This window comes from Petaurus breviceps, unplaced genomic scaffold (assembly GCF_028583685.1).
Source record: "Petaurus breviceps papuanus isolate PSGF00001 unplaced genomic scaffold, PetGlider_PUasm1.0 90895, whole genome shotgun sequence".
NCBI lineage: Eukaryota > Metazoa > Chordata > Mammalia > Diprotodontia > Petauridae > Petaurus > Petaurus breviceps.
The window spans coordinates 29823906-29840904 of record NW_027187372.1 but is presented as its reverse complement, the minus strand read 5'-3'; the positions used below and the strand labels follow the sequence as shown (position 1 = coordinate 29840904).

At 46.0% G+C, this 16999-nt stretch overlaps 1 protein-coding gene across 2 annotated transcripts in view; it reads right to left on the bottom strand.

The window, feature by feature from the left end:
• Positions 1 to 1422: 1422 nt before the first annotated feature.
• Positions 1423 to 16999, bottom strand: part of SOX13 (SRY-box transcription factor 13) — an 80228-nt gene continuing 64651 nt past the window's right edge. Inside the window, exons 6-14 of one of the 2 annotated variants that reach the window (XM_069074643.1) lie at positions 16656 to 16724; positions 15299 to 15413; positions 10214 to 10299; positions 9552 to 9714; positions 8595 to 8704; positions 8048 to 8144; positions 7192 to 7335; positions 6072 to 6288; positions 1423 to 3838 (exon numbers count right to left, since the gene is read on the bottom strand). In XM_069074643.1, the coding sequence (XP_068930744.1) occupies positions 3562 to 3838; positions 6072 to 6288; positions 7192 to 7335; positions 8048 to 8144; positions 8595 to 8704; positions 9552 to 9714; positions 10214 to 10299; positions 15299 to 15413; positions 16656 to 16724 (1278 nt within the window). In that variant the 3' untranslated portion in view covers positions 1423 to 3561. The remainder of the gene's footprint in view (positions 3839 to 6071; positions 6289 to 7191; positions 7336 to 8047; positions 8145 to 8594; positions 8705 to 9551; positions 9715 to 10213; positions 10300 to 15298; positions 15414 to 16655; positions 16725 to 16999) is intronic. The other variant, XM_069074644.1, reaches the window with a different exon arrangement.

Here is a 16999-nt window from a genome sequence, read left to right as displayed (position 1 = left end):
ACCCTAATCATATTGTAGAGGGAAGCACAATGGCCTTGGAATCATTGATTCATAGATTTAGTCACTGGATCCAATCCTCTAGTCATTTGATAGGTAAGGAAACTGAGATTGAGTGATTTGCTGAGGGTTACGCAGCTGGGAAGTGTGTGAGGTAAGATCTGAACTTGGGTCTTACTGATTCCAAGTCTAGCACCCTGTCCAATAGTTCTTGGTCTTTCCCGCATCAAGAGATCTCAGTTCAAATGCTGCTTATGTGACTATGGGGAAGTCGTTATTTTCTCTGAGCCTTGTTTACTTATCTGTAAAATGGGTGACAGTGCTTATATCACCTGCCTAACCCAGTTGATGGGAGGAAAGTTTTGTACACTTTCAGATGCTATATAAATATAGACAATCCCAGTTAAATCTCATCTTGTTTCATTCTAATCTTCAAAGCTAGTAGTATCTTTTAAAAAAAAATGCTGATTCTGCTCTACAGTATATTAGTAATCCCTCCCAGTTCTGGTCATCTGAAAATTTTATAAATGTGCTATACATGCTTTCATCTAAGTTAGTGAGATTATTTTGAACCAGAAGACTGGAATACAAAGCATTGTGGCCCACCACTAGAGACATCCCTCCAGGTTGACAATGAGCCATTAATTCATGCTTTGGAGTTGTTCAACCCAGCTACAAATCACCTCATCCATCCAACACCCTCCCACACTGTTTTGTCATTTCAATTGCAAGATTTCTTCTCTTATCCGATGTTCATTAACTCTCATAAGACTCAGGTATAATCTTTCAGATCCGAATGTTAAGAGCAAAGAGAGACTTTAGAACTCATAGATTCATAGTGTCATCAACTTTAGGCTTGAGGATTTTATGGGTAGATGGTTGAATCAAAACTTATTTTACAGATTAGGAAATTGAGACCTGGATAAGTGACTTAGCCAATGTCACACAGCTAGTTCCCCTAAGGCAGGGAATAGAACCTTGGTGTCCTGAATTCAGCTCTTTTTCTTTTTTGGTGAGGCAGTTGGGGGTAAGTGACTTGTCTAAGGTCACACAGTGTCATGTCCGAGGCTGGATTTGAACTCAGGTCCGGACTCCAGGACTAGTGCTCTAGCCACTGCACCACCTAGCTGCCCATCTCCCTCACCTCCACACCCCCCCCCCCCAATCTTTTTTATTTATGTACAATTTGCTCCTGGTCTAGGAGTCCTCTGGAGTGAACTGTGGTAGTCATGATTTGGGAGGAGAACATTTACCTTTTCTTTATAGGAACAGATTTTGTTATGCCAGTTAACTCTGAAGGCTCTTTTCCCTTGTGTCTACTAATCTTAACATTCTGGTTAGCTCTCACCGTGTCACCCATGGTGCCTGGGTCTGGTTTCCCCAAGGATGACCCTCATTTTTCCCATTCCATCTCTGTGCCAGGGAAAGGATCCAAAATGTTTTTTTTTTTATTGTGCCAACCGGAAAAAAAATCCCCAGATTGTAAACAGGTCAGGAGAAATATACAGGTTAAGTTGTTCATCATCATCTTATTAACAAAATAAAGCCCTATCTATGTTTACAGTTGTAAAAAAGGAATAACCCCAGAGAGCTGGGGGCTTAGGAAAGGGGCTGAGGTGGGGAATAAGGGTGGATGGGACAAAGGGTAAGCTTGGTTTCCACATCTGTCCCAGCTGGATTGAGTCCCCTCCTCCTGACCCCAGAGCTCTCTCCCTGCCCCCTCAGTGTTCCTCTCCAATGGGATGTGACTTTCTTGGGGGTGGAAATAAATAAATAAAATGACAGACTGATCATGGGCAAAGTCAAATGCCCCAGCCAAGGGGTGGGGTCAATGGCAAGGGGGTGGAGGGTGAGTGTGGAGAAAGGAATAGGGAAGGACTGTAGCCAAGGGAAAGAAGGGGAGGGAAAGGGCAACTGAGGCTCCTCTTCTCCCCCCCCAAATAAACAAAGTGACTCACACACATACATACTCTTCCCTTCCCAGGCCAGCAGGGCCAGCCAGTTCTGGAAGTAGCCTCGGCCACTTTGGGCAATCTTTGATGCCCATCATTCCAACCTTGTCCAAACTGACCTTGTCTATCAGGCAGGGCCAGGACCAGATGACGCAGGTAGTCAGTTTCTCCCAGCACCTGCCTTTCTGGCCTCAGCTAGTTTTCCCAGATCCCAGTGTCCAGGGCGCTGGAGGAGGTCCCATTTCCCTTCCCCCCACTCCCCTCTGCTGGGAACCAGGGCCTAAGTTGGGCAGCCTAGGGCTAGGGGGCTGGGTAGCCCCTTGGAGAGGCTGCGTTCTCATGCGTCTCAGAGCTAAAAATGGCTCCGTGGGAATTGACTGGCAGTCAGTGAACAGGAGAGAGAGGAGGTCAGGGTGGCTGACAGCTCCAAACACTGAGACCCAAAGACACACAGAGATGTCCAGACATAGAGGGTGGCTCCAAAAGGGTTGGGGCATACTGCCAGGGAGGAGTGAATCGATAAGGAAACAGAGACTCAGGACAGAGAGACAGAAACACAAAAAAAGAAAGACAACCTGAGACCCAGAAAGAGCTACAGAAAGGCAAAGAGTCTAATGATGCCCACTGACAGAGATATCCAGAGTCAGAGAAGGAGAGGAATGGAAATAAACCTCCCCCCCAGGAATCCTGAGACACAGGAATCCCCCAGAATGGGGATGCACAGGCCACGTGTATGCACACACACACATCCCCCTACACTAACACACACACACACACACACACACACACACACACACACACACACACACAGGCTGGACACGCCAAAACAGGGACCGTCCAGTGGGGACAAAGGAGAGGATGAGAATGTCAAGGGGAAAGGCAGACGGAGGAGAGATTCTCACACACAGCCTTGGGCTCATTCACACCGAGCAGACAAAGACCCTGGGAAAAGACCCATGAGGGTAGGGAAAGTAAGCCCTGCAGGAAGCTTGACATAGAATGAATGAGGAGGTATGCCACCCCGGATGTGGGGCATGAATAGAATGGAGGGTGGGGAGCAGACAGATAAAATAGACACGCAAAAGATACACCACCCTCTCAGAAGATCACAGGAGATGAGAAAATTGAGTATGGGAGAGGGGGCTGCAGCAACCAGGATCCCAGACAGGGAGGGAATAGAGGGTGCTAGTCATACAATAACCTCCTAGGTGTGAATATCAGGGGACTTGTGGCATTACTTGGTTGATGATAGGAAGCTGGGCCAGACGATGTAGCCCCCCTTTTCTAGGAACTCAGGTGTCCCTCTGTTTTCCTAAAGTCCACACCAACCCCATTGGCTCTGAAGCCCCCCGCAAGACAGTATGCCTACTTCCAAGCCAAACATCCTGGGGTAGGATTCAACCTTTCCTGATCCCACTTCCCCTGCATAGATATATGTACATATGCACAGCTGTGCCCATCTCCCAGACACATCCCTGTCAAGGTACCTACACAGTCCGAGTCTGCTGGTAGTGCCTGATAGGGCCAGGGCATGAGCCTTTGTTAGCCTCCTCCCTCCCCCTTTAAAGATATGCTTGGGGGGAGCAAGAGGGCATGACCTCCTGAGCCCAGCTCAGTCTGTAAGCACCACCAACTCTCCATCACTCTTTTCCTCAACTTCGGAATCTTCTTCCTCGCTGTACCGGAACATCTCCCCATCGGCTACGGAGTGCCCGTCCTCAGCTCCCTCATTCTCCTCCTTAAGGCTTCGGGTGTTGACAATGATAGGCATGCTGGGGTCCAGGCTCCGGGGCACATAGTGGTCCAGAAGGGGCTGGGCCAGTGGCATTCCAGGTGCTCTGGGGTACAGGACATCTGGGGAGCTCATCTGCATCTGATTGCCTGGTGGGCTGGGGAGCAGGAGGAAAAATGGGGGGTGTTAGTACTGCTCCCCCAAACTCCCACACAGATATACCATCATCTTCCTAGCCTCAATCCCAGTCCCAATCCTATGGTCTCTCCCAGATCCTATAAAGCTGGAAGAACCAAAAACATGGGAGAGATGGATCTCTCCAATTCCATGATGCTCACTGAGGTGAGGAAATGGGACCTAGGACAAATGGATATGCATGTTGGTGCTTCTCTCTCCATCCCCAACCCCAACCACACATGCTCCACAGGATCAGAAATCTAGCTTTGAAAGGGTGCTTAGGGGGCAGCTAGGTGGTGCAGTGAAGAGAGCATGAACCCTGGAGTCGGGAGGACCTGAATTCAGATCTGGCCTCAGACATTTAGCACTTACTAGCCGTGTGACCTTGGGCAAGTCACTTAACCCCAACTGCCCTGTCCTCACCCCTCCAAAAAAGCAAAAATAAATAAATAAATAAGTAAATAAAGATAAAACAGAAAGGGCGCTTAGAGTTTATCCAGTCCAACCCCTTTGGTTTCAATGAGGAAACTGAGTCCAAGGAAGCTAAATCACTTGCCCAATCATACAGGTGGTAAATCATTAAAGGTAGGATTGAAGTCATGTCCTCTAACTTCAAAAAGAGCTATTCTTTCTATTATACCATGGATTACTATGTAGGACTCAAGATTCCTAAGCTCACTACTGCCTGATCTTTTGAAGAGCAGTCCCATGTGAACAGGAAGAGGTGGGTTGGCTACACGGGTACTCACAGGCTTACTTCCATGGAATCATACATTTATAAAGCTACTACACTTTTACATCATATTTATATTCTCCAAGAGTTGTGTGTGTGAATCCATTTTAAAAGTCAGATCAGATTTTAGATGTGCCAAAAGCATTCCTATTGAAAGGAACCATAGTGAGAAATCCTTTGTAAAAGGAAGATGCCATAAGGACCGCCATCACTCCCAAAGTAATACTGTTTGGTAAATTAATACTCCTGTATTGAATCCTGCTCCGGAGGACGTGGCCATACACAGTCAGTCCCTCTGTATCTGCCACATACCCACACATTAACATACAGTCAGATGGAAAGGCCAATGACACAATCAGGCAACAGTTACCCATGTGCTTTTATCCATACTCATATTGACTTATGTACAGTCATAGATGAAGAAGGGTCTGCTGGAGCCAGTTCCTACCAGCTCTTAAATCCAATGGTTAAATTTTCAGTGAAAGTATTTACACCTCAGAAATCAGCAAATTCTGTAACTCAGTACTTGATTTATTATTTTGTTGATTGCACATACTTGGAAATATTGGAGAAAATGTTGGTGTAAATTTTAAAGTGTGTCATGCATACTTTTGGGGGGGGGGGTTAGGGGGAAGCCAGTTGTTAAACATTTACCAGCACATGTCAGATGTAGTTGCATGTAACATGACATGGTGACAAGAACTGGAAAGGAACCTTGAAGGTCACCTAGTCCAACCCCTTCAATTTGACTTTATTTTGGTAAATAGCTTATTTTTTTCAATTATGTAGATAGTTTTCAACATTCATTTTTATAAGAGTTTGAGTTCCAAATTTTCCTCCCTCCCTCCTTACCCCCTCCCTAAGACAACAAGCAATCTGATTTAGGTTATACATGTGCAATCATGGAAACATATTTCCACATTAGTCATGTTGTGAAAGAAGAAACAGAACAAAAGGGGAAAGCCACAAAAAACAAAAAAAAAGTGAAAATAATATGCTTCAATGTGCATTCAGACTCCATAGTTCTTTTTCTAGATGTGGATAGCATTTTCCGTCATGAGTCTTTTGGAAATGTCTTGGATCATTGTATGCTGAGGAGAGCTAAATTGATCATACCAACCCCTTCATTTTACAAATGAAACTGAAACCTAGTTTCCTGACTCTGGAGTAAGAGGACCTGGGTTTGAATCCTCATTTTTCATTTTATAACATGTGTGATCCTGGGCAAGTTGCTTCCTCTCTCTGGGCCTCAGTTTACCCAAGAGCAAAATTGGGAGAAGGGTCCAAATGATCCTGAAAGTTTCTTTTAGCTAGGACCCTTTAGCTTGAAGTCTATGGGCCAATGTAGAATTCCCCAATCACCCCTCCCCTTTTACACCTGCTCAGACAGGGAAGACCTGACAATCCCATTCCCTTCCCTGGTTTGCCCCGCTGCCCAAAGAGGGGAAGGAAGTAGAGGGGAGAGGTGCGAGAGGCTCACGGGATCACATAATTCTGCCTCGCGTCCTGGCGCCGGTTCCTCATCAGGGCCTTGTACTCCCCCACTCGTAGCCGCTTGCCTTCCACAATGCATGTGCGCTTGGGCCGAGGCTTGTATTTATAGTCAGGGTACTTCTCCAAGTGCTGGCGGCTCAGTCGTGCCTGTTCCTCATAGTACGGCTGCTTCTCCTGGTTTGTCATGGACTTCCAGCGGGAGCCTAGCACCCAGATCCTGATTTCAGTCCCAGGAGCCCAGTCCAAGACCAACCCTGATCCCGCCCTCCTACCCCATCCCTGCTCACTCTGCAGGTGGGTAGAATCAGGTGGGGAGCAGCTAGGTGGGGCAGTAGATAAGAGTGAGGGTCCTGGAGTCAAGAAGACTCAACTTCCCGAGTTCAAATCTAGCCTCACACACATACTAGCCCCTAGGCACACTTAGCCCTGTTTGCCTCAGTTTCCACATCTATGAAAGAGATATGGAAATAGCAAACCACTCCAGTATCTTTGCCAAGAAAACCCCAAATGGGATCACAGGGAGTTGAATATGACTGAATAACAAGAACATAGTCCAGTGATGAACTTCCACAGTCATACTGAATTCTCTGTGGGCTCCTGAACAGAGGTGCCCAGCTAGGAGGGCCAGTGCCCACCCCATCACAAACAAGGCTGAAACCTCATCAATAAGGCTAATATATGCAAATGAGCATATACAAAGACTGATCTGGGCAAGGGCAGGTCATGACAGCCTCAATGTACAGGACAGTTGTCCTGTCTCATAGGATGCTCATGGTACCCATCCATGAATGCTCTGGGTAGGTGAGGTTTAGGTAGGCACTATCCTCATTTTACAGATGAGGAAGCTATGAGAAACCCTCTATCCACTGCACCATCTACCTCTGCCTCATCTGGGCATCTTTCCTAGACAAGTGAATATCTCGTACACTCTGCCAGATCCCACCAGTCAACAGATCCCCTTTTGAAGTGAGATACTCCTAGGTTGGGCCCCCAAATTTGGTGCATCCAGCAAACAAAATAACTAACAGGAAGAGCACCCAGATAGGAGACAAAAGGAAGCCCATGCCCCCAGGCACTCCCCGCCCCCATGCCATTGGTCTGCTCACCAAGAATCTTGCTGATACTGGAGTTGTGCATGTCAGGACAGGCCTGGAGGATCTTGCGCCGTTCATCCTTGGCCCATACCATGAAGGCATTCATGGGCCTCTTAATGTGATTGTTGTTCCGGGACTCGGGAAAGTGTCGGGAACCTAGTAGAGGGTGGGGTGGGGTAGAAACAACAGTTGGTCTATCTTTGTACATCCAGAAAGGAGCAGGGGGGAGAGTGATGGGGTAAAGGGAAGGGGAACAGGCTACTTGAGGAGGAAATGGTTTCCCTGTCACTGGAGGACTTTGCATGGAGATTAGAGATGACTAGTCAGGGATATTGGAGAGGAAATATTACCATTCAGGAAAGGTTGGTCCAACTCCCAAAGTACATATTTCTAAAGGGGCCCCTTGCCTCTTCCTTTTAACTAAGTAATTTGGAAGAGACAGACTCCCCACCCTCATCTCCCCCAAGACCAGGTCTCTCACCATGGGTAAGATCAATAGGAACTCAAAAGACTCTTGAGATTTTGGTCTGTAAGACCCCCAGACATGGCAATATAGGAGTAGGGGCGAAAAGGAAGACACACAGTGAGTCAAAACTGACGGGAATGGGGAGGACACACACACAGATGTTGTTAAGACCTATAGACATCAGAAAGAGGGGGAAGAGCACTGAAAGGACAGAAAAGGAGAGAAGCAAAGCAATGGCCAGCAGATGGCCAGAGGAGACAGAGATAGCAGAGTTAGAGAGATGGCACCAATCCCAGACCCACCCTCTGCCGCCTTTACATCCCAGGCCTCATCTGGGGACTCCACTAGAAAATGATAGGGGATGAGAACTCCCCGATCCCCTGGTAACCTGGGGGACCATACCATCCATGTCACAGCTCAGCATGGTCTCGTCTAGCTGGTGCCCACAGCTCTCCTCCAGCCGATCCTTGGCTGGGGATGACTCCAGGTTAATGAGGTCCTAGGGATGCAGAGAGGGTATAGGGGGAGCATTGCCCATTGCTTCAGTGCCCCCCACTACTTCCAACCCTTAAGATCCTGCCCTGTTCCCTGCCAGAACCTTTACCTTCTTCTCTTGACTTTTTCCCAGGGAGAGACACTAGATCTGTGATTTTATTGGTATAGGGAATTCCCAGATCAGGAAACTACTTTGACCTTAGCCATCAACCTCTCTGAAATTAATGGTGTTGAGTTTGTCCAAGGCAGATGTCATATATTGTCCAAGGTCACCAATAAATGTAAGAGGTAAAACTCAAACCAGGTTTTCTGACTTTGAGGCCAGTTCTCTAGTACACTGTATCACTGTTTTTCCTTCTAATTATTCTTTAATCTTCAAATTAAAATAGTCAACTACCTGTACCCAGCTGATCCCTGTGCTATTCTGTGTTCCCTGGGAGCCAGAAATCCTTACCTTCCTGTAAGAGGCATTAGGAGAGCTCTCAATGGGTCCACTGTGGCCATGCAGCAGCTGCCGGGCATCCTGGATTGCTTTGGTGATGGCATCACCCTCACCCAGAAAGCCTTCAGTGGGGGAGAAGAGAGAGGGAGAGCAGAGCTGAGATCAGCAAACATGGAACCTTCCCTCAGAGAAGCAAGCCTCCTTCGTCAGCCTTTACTACATTCTCCTCTCCATAGCCTTGGAAATTCTCCCCTGCTGGGATGGGATACAGGAACATCTGGGACTCTCCCAGCATGGGGAAGTGGCATCCTATGGAGAGGGTGGTCTTGATAACATGGAGACTCAGGGAATGTCAAGTCAATTTTGCAGGTTAAAAAATTGAAACCTTTTTTGTTTTATTTTTTTTCATTCTCATGGTTTTTCCCACATCATAATCCTCCTATGTAACATGACTAACATGAAAATGTGTTTAATAGGAATTTATATGTAAAGCCTGTATCAGATTGCAAGCCATCTTGGGGAGGGAGGGGGAGAAAATTTAAAACTTATGGAAGTGGATGCTAAAAACTAAAAATAAATAATTTAATTTTAAAAAGTAGAAACCCAGAAAAAATGAAATGACCAAGATCACACAATTATTATCACTAATCACTAAATACAATAAATATTATTAAATATCTTATAATAGGGAACGATTTATCATTATTGGATAAAAATGGCTAATAAGAGCCCAATAATAGCTAACATTTATACAGTGCTTATAAGGTTTCAAATCACTTTATACATTTTTATTACCATTTGATCGTCATAATAGTTAGCAGAGTTGGAACCAGACTTCAAGTCTACTTCTTGCCAGGCCAGTGGACTTTCTCTTATGTTATGTCACTTTCAATCCCTGGGATATGGGAGGGATGGGAAGGTGGCATGTGGGGTTAATGAAGAGGCAGGGGTGTGAGGCAGAGGGCATACCTAGGGGTAGACTGGGTGGACTGGCCTGGAGGTCCCGGGTAGGAGCGCCATGGTTGGTGGGGAGGGGACCACAGGTGCTTATCTTCAGGTTGGGGGAGCTAGAGGTGTTGGGCAGCTCCGGACCTTTGGGCTTGGCTGTCAAGTTCAGAGGCTGTGAAGACTCCTAAGAGAAACCGAGAGTAAGGGAGTGAATGACCTGGAGAAAGACAGAAATCTGGCTAGGGAGAGACACACCAGGATCAAAAGAAGGACAGATTCAGAAATATAGACAGATGGTATTGAGTAACACAGAAACAGAGATAGCACATGAGACACATGATAGATAACGTGTGTGCCTAAGGGTGGAGCTGTCAGAAGAGTAGACAATGAGGTTAAGGGATTCAAACATAAATGAATGACCATAACTGACTCAATCTTCCCAATTTTGTTATTCTCCTCTCTTAGCACTTTGCATTGCCTCCCACACACCCACCTCCCCAAAGAGAGAGCAAGGACCCCTGGGAGCAGGAAATGAGTAGATGTCTCCATCCCTAGTTCCTTACCAGGGAGCATCAGGAAATGCTTGGGGTCCAGACCAAAGAGGGTGGGGGGATGGAGTGGGCAGAGTAAATCTCTCTGCCACTCTGTCCCCTCACCAGTCCAAGTTGGGGATGTCACAGTACCTGGAGAGGGTGATGGGTAGAGACGGCCCCAGGTCTCTTCACAGCAGGGGTAGGGGGGCTGTGCAGCAGCTGCAGCGGGTACTCCACTGTGGAAAAGGCGGCAAGGAGAAAAGTCCTGGATGAGCATAGAACAGCAGAGACCCTGCTTGATGAGGCACATGGGCGGCCAGGACAGATGGACAGACAGCAGGTTGGAGCTCTCATCTCCTCCGCCCATCTGATAAGCCAGCTAGGTCTAGTCACTAACCCTCTCAGGATTCTGATGGCGAGACACACACACCACTCCTACACAGCCATATACAAATATACAAGCTCTAGCTAACATTCTAAACACCTAAGCCCTTTCCAAGTTTATGCATTCACCCATTCAACAAACATTTCTTGACAAGCAAGACACTGAAAGGGATACAAGGAGAAAATACGACATGGCCCCTGCCCTCAGGGAGCTTCCAGTCTGCTTGGGGAGAGAAGACATATATCTAAACAACAATAACACAAAGCACCAAGTGATGTGGGGCGAAACAAGCTGTTGAACACAGAGCAATGACAGAGTCAAAAGATCACCTCAAAAGTCCCATCATGCTCTAAATCCTACAACTCTGACTCTGGCTGGGAAAATCAGAGAAGACTGAAAAGGCAGGACCATTTGAGATAGGTCTCAAAGGGTATATAGAGTTCTAACAGTAGGAGATGAGGTCAGTGGACATTTCATACAACATGATCAAAGGCAAAGGGACAGAGATGCACAGGGAGGGATAGAAGAAAGGCAAGTACAGTTTTTGGATGGAAAGAATATTGAATTTGGAGTCAGAGGACCTGAGTTCAAATCCTGACTCTCTACTCTTAGGTGAAACAAGGCACTTTAACACCACCACTGGGCTGGATAGATGATGTCTGTGAACTCTTCTATTTCTAGAGCCTGAAGAGGATGAGGCAAGGATAGATGGACCTTAAGTGAGGGGTTCAAGAATTTGGGTCTTATTGGGGCGGCAAGGTGGCGTAGTGAATAGAGCACCAGCCCTAGAGTCAGGAGGACCTGAGTTCAAATCTGCCCTCAGACACTTACCACAAAAACTAGCTGTGTGACCTTGGGCAAGTCACTTAACCCCAACTGCCCCTCCAAAAAAAATTAATAATTTGGGTCTTATTTTATAGGAGCTGCTGATATCTTCTGAGCCATGGAGTGACGGGATCAGAGCTGCACTTTAAAGACTTATCTAGGGGCTTGAGGCCCCTTCCTTTTACTTAGGATTCTGGGATAACTTGCGGAATCATTGTACCAAGCAGACAGCACAGTCTATGTCCCTCTATTATTTAAAATAATTCAAAGCATGACTCCTCCAGGAAACCTTCCCTGACTAATCCAGCTGGGTTTCACCTTTACCCAGTGTCTCCTCCAGCAGTTGGCCATTGTATGACTTATGCCATACTTGGTTGCCCTTGCTGAAGAGCTGCCATGTAAAAATTTTTTTTCAGCTATTTCATGGGTGGGTGCTGTATATAGGAGTACTATAATAATAGCTAGGACTTCTATGGCTTTTTTTCTAAGTTTACTTGCTTTTTTTTTAAGACCAGGTCTCCCTATCTTGGCCAGGCTGGAAGGAGAGCCACCATTCATGGGCTATACCCCACTGCTGACTGGTATAGCAGCTTTGAATTGTTCCAGGTTTTGGACCTGTCTGCTTCACCCTATCTTTGGTAGCATGGTAGCCCTCCTGTCTTGGGGATGCACCACACTGGTGTAGGATTTATACAAGGACCCCAGATCTGGTGCTAGCCCCACTATAACTCAGAACTCCCGAAGTCAGTAATCCACCAGCCTGAGTTTCCTCAGTAATAGGGCCTGCAGGAATGTGGCACCACACCCAGCTTTTTAAAACTGGAAAAGCATTTCATAAATATTATCTTGTTTGAGCCTCACAATAGCCCTGTGAGGCAGGTACTACAGGTTTTACTATCCTATTTTACAAATAAGGAAACTGAGGCTCAGAGCAAAACTAATTTGTTCTTGGTTACACAGCTAATATCAGAGGCAGGATTTGAACCCAGCTTCTCCTGACCCCATGTCTAGCACTCTGCAGCCTTCAGCCTATAATCTTCTAAATCACAGTGTAATTATCATAGCTAACATTTATATAGATCCTACTGTGTGTTGGATCCTGGGCATTGTGCTGTTACTATCTCATTTCATCCCACAAAAAACCTTGGAGGTAGGTTCTGTTATTATCCCCATTTTACAAATCAGGAAACTGAGGCAAATAGCATTTAAGTGACTTGCCCAGCAGCACACAGCTGGGGATTATCTGAGGCCAGGTCTGAACTCAGGTCCTCCTGACTCCAAGCTCAGTGCTCTGTCCATTGCACACTTGTTAAAGGCAGTAAGCAAGGGCTGGACCTAATAATTCCATTGTTGGGAATATATGCAAAGAGTATGCCCCAAGGCAAACCAAACCAAAAAGAGTTATCTGTACAAATATTTTTATAGCAATATATGTAATCACACAAAACCAAAAACCATGACCAAGCTCTAGAAGCAACCCAAATGTCCAACAATAGGGCATCAGTTAATGAAATTGTGGTACATTAATGTAATAGAATAATACCATTAAAGCCAAGTATGATGAATACCAAAAGAATCAGTAAAGACCTGTATGAAATAATTCAGAGTGAAAGGAGCAGGTAGCTGTGTACACTCACTACCTACCACAGAAGGACAAGCAAACAAGAATGAAGGAACCAAGAATCTCAATGTTAAGAGTGAGGGGAGGCAGACATCTCAAAATGCTTTATATTGAGGCTAATTCATTTCAATGTAAATAGTTGCTAAGCAAGTTTGATCTGTTGTATTTCAATGTCAGGTTTATAGCAAAAGTTTTCTTAAAAACTTAAAAAACTTTAAAAGCAGAGCCTATCCTTCTCTGTAGCTCACTCCACAGTGCCAGGTACAGAGCTAGGAAAACACTAGCTTTCAATCAGTATCACTGACAAGCTGAACCACACTCAGGGCAGAAAAGAGATTAGGCAGTGAGCCAATGGGAAGTCTAATCAACTGCTCCTCTGCCAAGCACCTGGGTCTGCCCTCTCTCTGGTCTTCCTTTCCCTTTCCTCCTGAATCCCTATCAGCTAACATGCTACGGAGCCGTACATATATGTGTGCCAGTAGGTTGTGTGTGTGTGTGGTTTGTCCTTCCTTCTCAAAGAGGACCATGACATCAGGGAGATGATAACATGGTGGGACGGAGGTGAAGGTAGAATTGGGTAACTGAATTCATGTATTACTCCTTTTGAGTGCTTAATCTACAAGGGGACAGTTGTGTGGTTTGGTATGGCAAGAGTGAGGGGAAATGATATGCTTGAGGATTTTGGAAAATTCAGTCTTGTTTTTTTTCCAGTTGTGTCTGACTCTTCATGACCCCATTTGGGGTTTTCTTGACAAAGAGACTAGAGTGGTTTGCCATTTCCTCCTCCAGCTCACTTTACAGATGAGGAAACTGAGGCAAACAGGATTAAGTGACTTGCTGTAATAGAAATGCAAATTTAAAGATCTTCCCTGCCCATTAAGAGACTCTGACTTCCTTGATTTAAAAATAAACTCTGCCCCCTAATAGGCTGGATGTGGTCACATGGAGCCTGTGGCAGGAGGCTTGGTTTTCAGGAATGCCCACACCTTGATGCTATATGATTGGGCAGTGGGTCAAGAGGGTGGTTACATTTTCTGACCCAGGAGAAGGCTATATAATCCCTGATGTGAAGCTTTGCTTTGGGATTCACTTTGAGAAGTGTTGTGTGATTTGACCAGATAAGACTCTGGGCAGCCATTGTTGAGCCCCCTGGCTTTGAAAACCCAGATGTTGATGTTTCCCTCTCTGGTAACTGGGATTAGATATGGATGTATTATAATGGTTGGACAGTTTGGAAGCCTGTCTGCTGACATGTTCTTGTAACTTGTGCTTGTAACCTCTGTATATTCTGAAGTTTGGGGTGCTGACCTTTTTCCCCTGAACTAGGTAAACGATATATGTTTGATTGATTAAAGTAAGCTTGTTAACCCATTTTTGAGTTGCTTTCCTTTAGAAAAGCAAAAAGCAGATCTAAGAACCTGTGTTGGCACCCACCTGGGGGATGCTTGGGTGCTTGCTGCTACACTTGCCCAGGGTCACAAAGCTAGGAAGTATCTGAGGCTGGATTTGAACTCAAGAAGATGAGTCTTGCTGATTTAAAGCCAGGTACTCTATTCCACTTTGCCACCTAGCTGCCCAGAAACAGAAGCTCAGACTGGATCCAATCCTCAAGTTGGCCTTAATGGCCCCAGGAGCCAGGGGACAAAAACAACGTCTCCTTATATTTGTAGAGCAATTGATGGAAATAGACCATAAGTCTATGGATTCAGAGATAGAAGCGACCTCATCCAGTCCAACATTACTGATGAAGCTCAGGTCTGGGGGAAGTTAAGTCACTGGCCTATGGTCACACAGTGTCAGGTGGAATTTGAATACAGGACCTTTAGATCTGGAGCTGAACTTCTTCCCACCATATCAGGCTTCTTTCTACTTAATGAATTTTTTTTCCCTGTATATTTTCCACAGCATCTTTGGAAAGGGCACTGGAGTTAGAGGATGTGCAAATTTTACTTCCAGATCTTCTATTTATCAGCTACATAGCCTTGCGCAAGTCAATTCTTGTCTGAGTCTCTGTTTACTCATCTGGAAAAAGGGGATAATATCTAATCTAATTAAAGTGAAATCACATAGATATTAATGTAAACTGTTAGCTCCTTCAAAACAGTGATTACATTTTACTATTCTTTGCACATGGTAAGTGCACAGTAAAGTTTTGTTAGATGGGTTCTCTTCACCCCCACTGTGAAGTATATAGGGAAATATTTACCCTAACTAATGGACAGATGAGGAAACTGAGCCCCCAGGAGACTAAGGGATGTACAGTGTTGCATAAGTCAATGTAAGTAGTACCAGGAATAGGACCAATGTCTCCAGATTTCCAGGGCTGCCTCCAGAGATCCTTTTCTTTTAGGAACCAGCTATGGTTCTGAGACTCCCAACCTTCCCCTTAGACTTCCCCACTTACCTGGTTTACAAGGGATGGGCTGAATAGGTAGTGCCAGCTGGGACTCGGCAGTGACAGGCATGGGCTGGTGGCTGGGAGGGAACGCAGGGATCATGACATAAGGCATGTTGACCTGCTGAAGGGAGAGAGACCCCCCACGTGAGCTCCCCAGATGTGGCAACTCCAGGCCACATGTAGGAAGCTTCTGAACCTACGGATGGAGGCTTTGGCAAAGTGATCAATGCTTTTATTTCTAGCCAGCCAAGGGGATACCTGTGGTTTTTCTTGCTTTCTCCATGTCTATAGTTCTATGAACACCCAATTCCTATTAGGGAAATCAAATTATAGATCATATATTTAGAGCTAGGAGGAAGCTTAAAAGACCATTTACTCGATCCCCTCATTTTACAGATGAGGAAACTAATGCCTAGAGGGATGAAATGACTTCTCCAGGGTCAAATAAGAAGGAATTGACAGAAGTGGGATTTGAACCAAGAAACTCTTTTTTGAGGGGGGAAGGCAGGGCATTTGGGGTTAAGTGACCTGCCCAAGGTCACACGGCTAGTGTTTAGTGGCTGAGGCCAAAGTTGAACTCAGGTCTTCCTGACTCCAGGGCTGGTGCTCTATTCACTGCACCACCTAGCCACCCCCAACCAAGAAACTCTTGACTCTAAATGTATTGCTTTTTACACCATACTATGGTGCCTTAGGAAGTATTTACCCCCAAATCTCTCCCCAGAGAAAGAGAAAAGGGAAGGTAGTTGAAAAAGAGGATATTAGAGCTAGGAGGGACTTTAGAAACCACCCATTCCCATCACCTCATCTCAGGTGAGGAAATGGAGTCCCAAAGGTTAGGTGATTTGCACAGGGATCCATGACTGCTATAGAGCAGAACTGGGATTCTGGCCCAAGGCTGGTTAGTGTGCTGGTTTAAGACAATCCTGGTCTTTCCATTATACTACACGGGGACACTAGGGTCCCTGATTATTGTTCTGACCTCATTTATTTCACCAGCCCCATTCCAGCCCCATTTCCCCAGGGAAGCTCCCTCTCTACCACCTGGAGTGATGAATTGAATGTGGAGAAGGGAGATGGTCAGCAGAGCATCTTGTCGTGCAAGAGTCTCTAAACACAGTTAATGCATAGGACCATTGATTTAGAGCTGGAAGAGGCCTGCAAGATCATGGAGTCCATCCAATCCCTTCATTTTACAGCTGAGGAAGCCAAAGGCTGGGAAGCCTGTGCCTTGATCCCTGCTAGTGTCAGAGGTAGAATCTGAAACTTGATCCATGACACCATGCCTCTAAGCACCCCTCCCCTCCCAACATGCCCCAGCCCTCCTCTCCCAGTCTTCTGACAACCTTGACTCTCTTTTTACCTGGATCTGCTGCTGGAGGAGGTTGATCTTGTGCTGTTGCTGAATGAGTTGCTGCTGCTGCTTTGCTATCTGGTTACAAAAGGATGTGAGCAAGACAGAACAGGGCCATGCCCAATTAATCTTTGCATGCCCACAGCCTTTCTCTAAAGGGAATGCCCCAGCTCAACAGAATGGCCACCCTGTACCCTGGCCCTATCTGTGCTGGGGCAAACCACAGACCCTCCAAGGAAACCTAGTGCCATGTAGAGTCCAAAGGGTCAAGGGGAGGGAAATGCAGGTGGTCATTCAAGTTTCAAAATCTACTATCTTCTTATGTGTATACAATCTATCCAGAAAAATGGGGG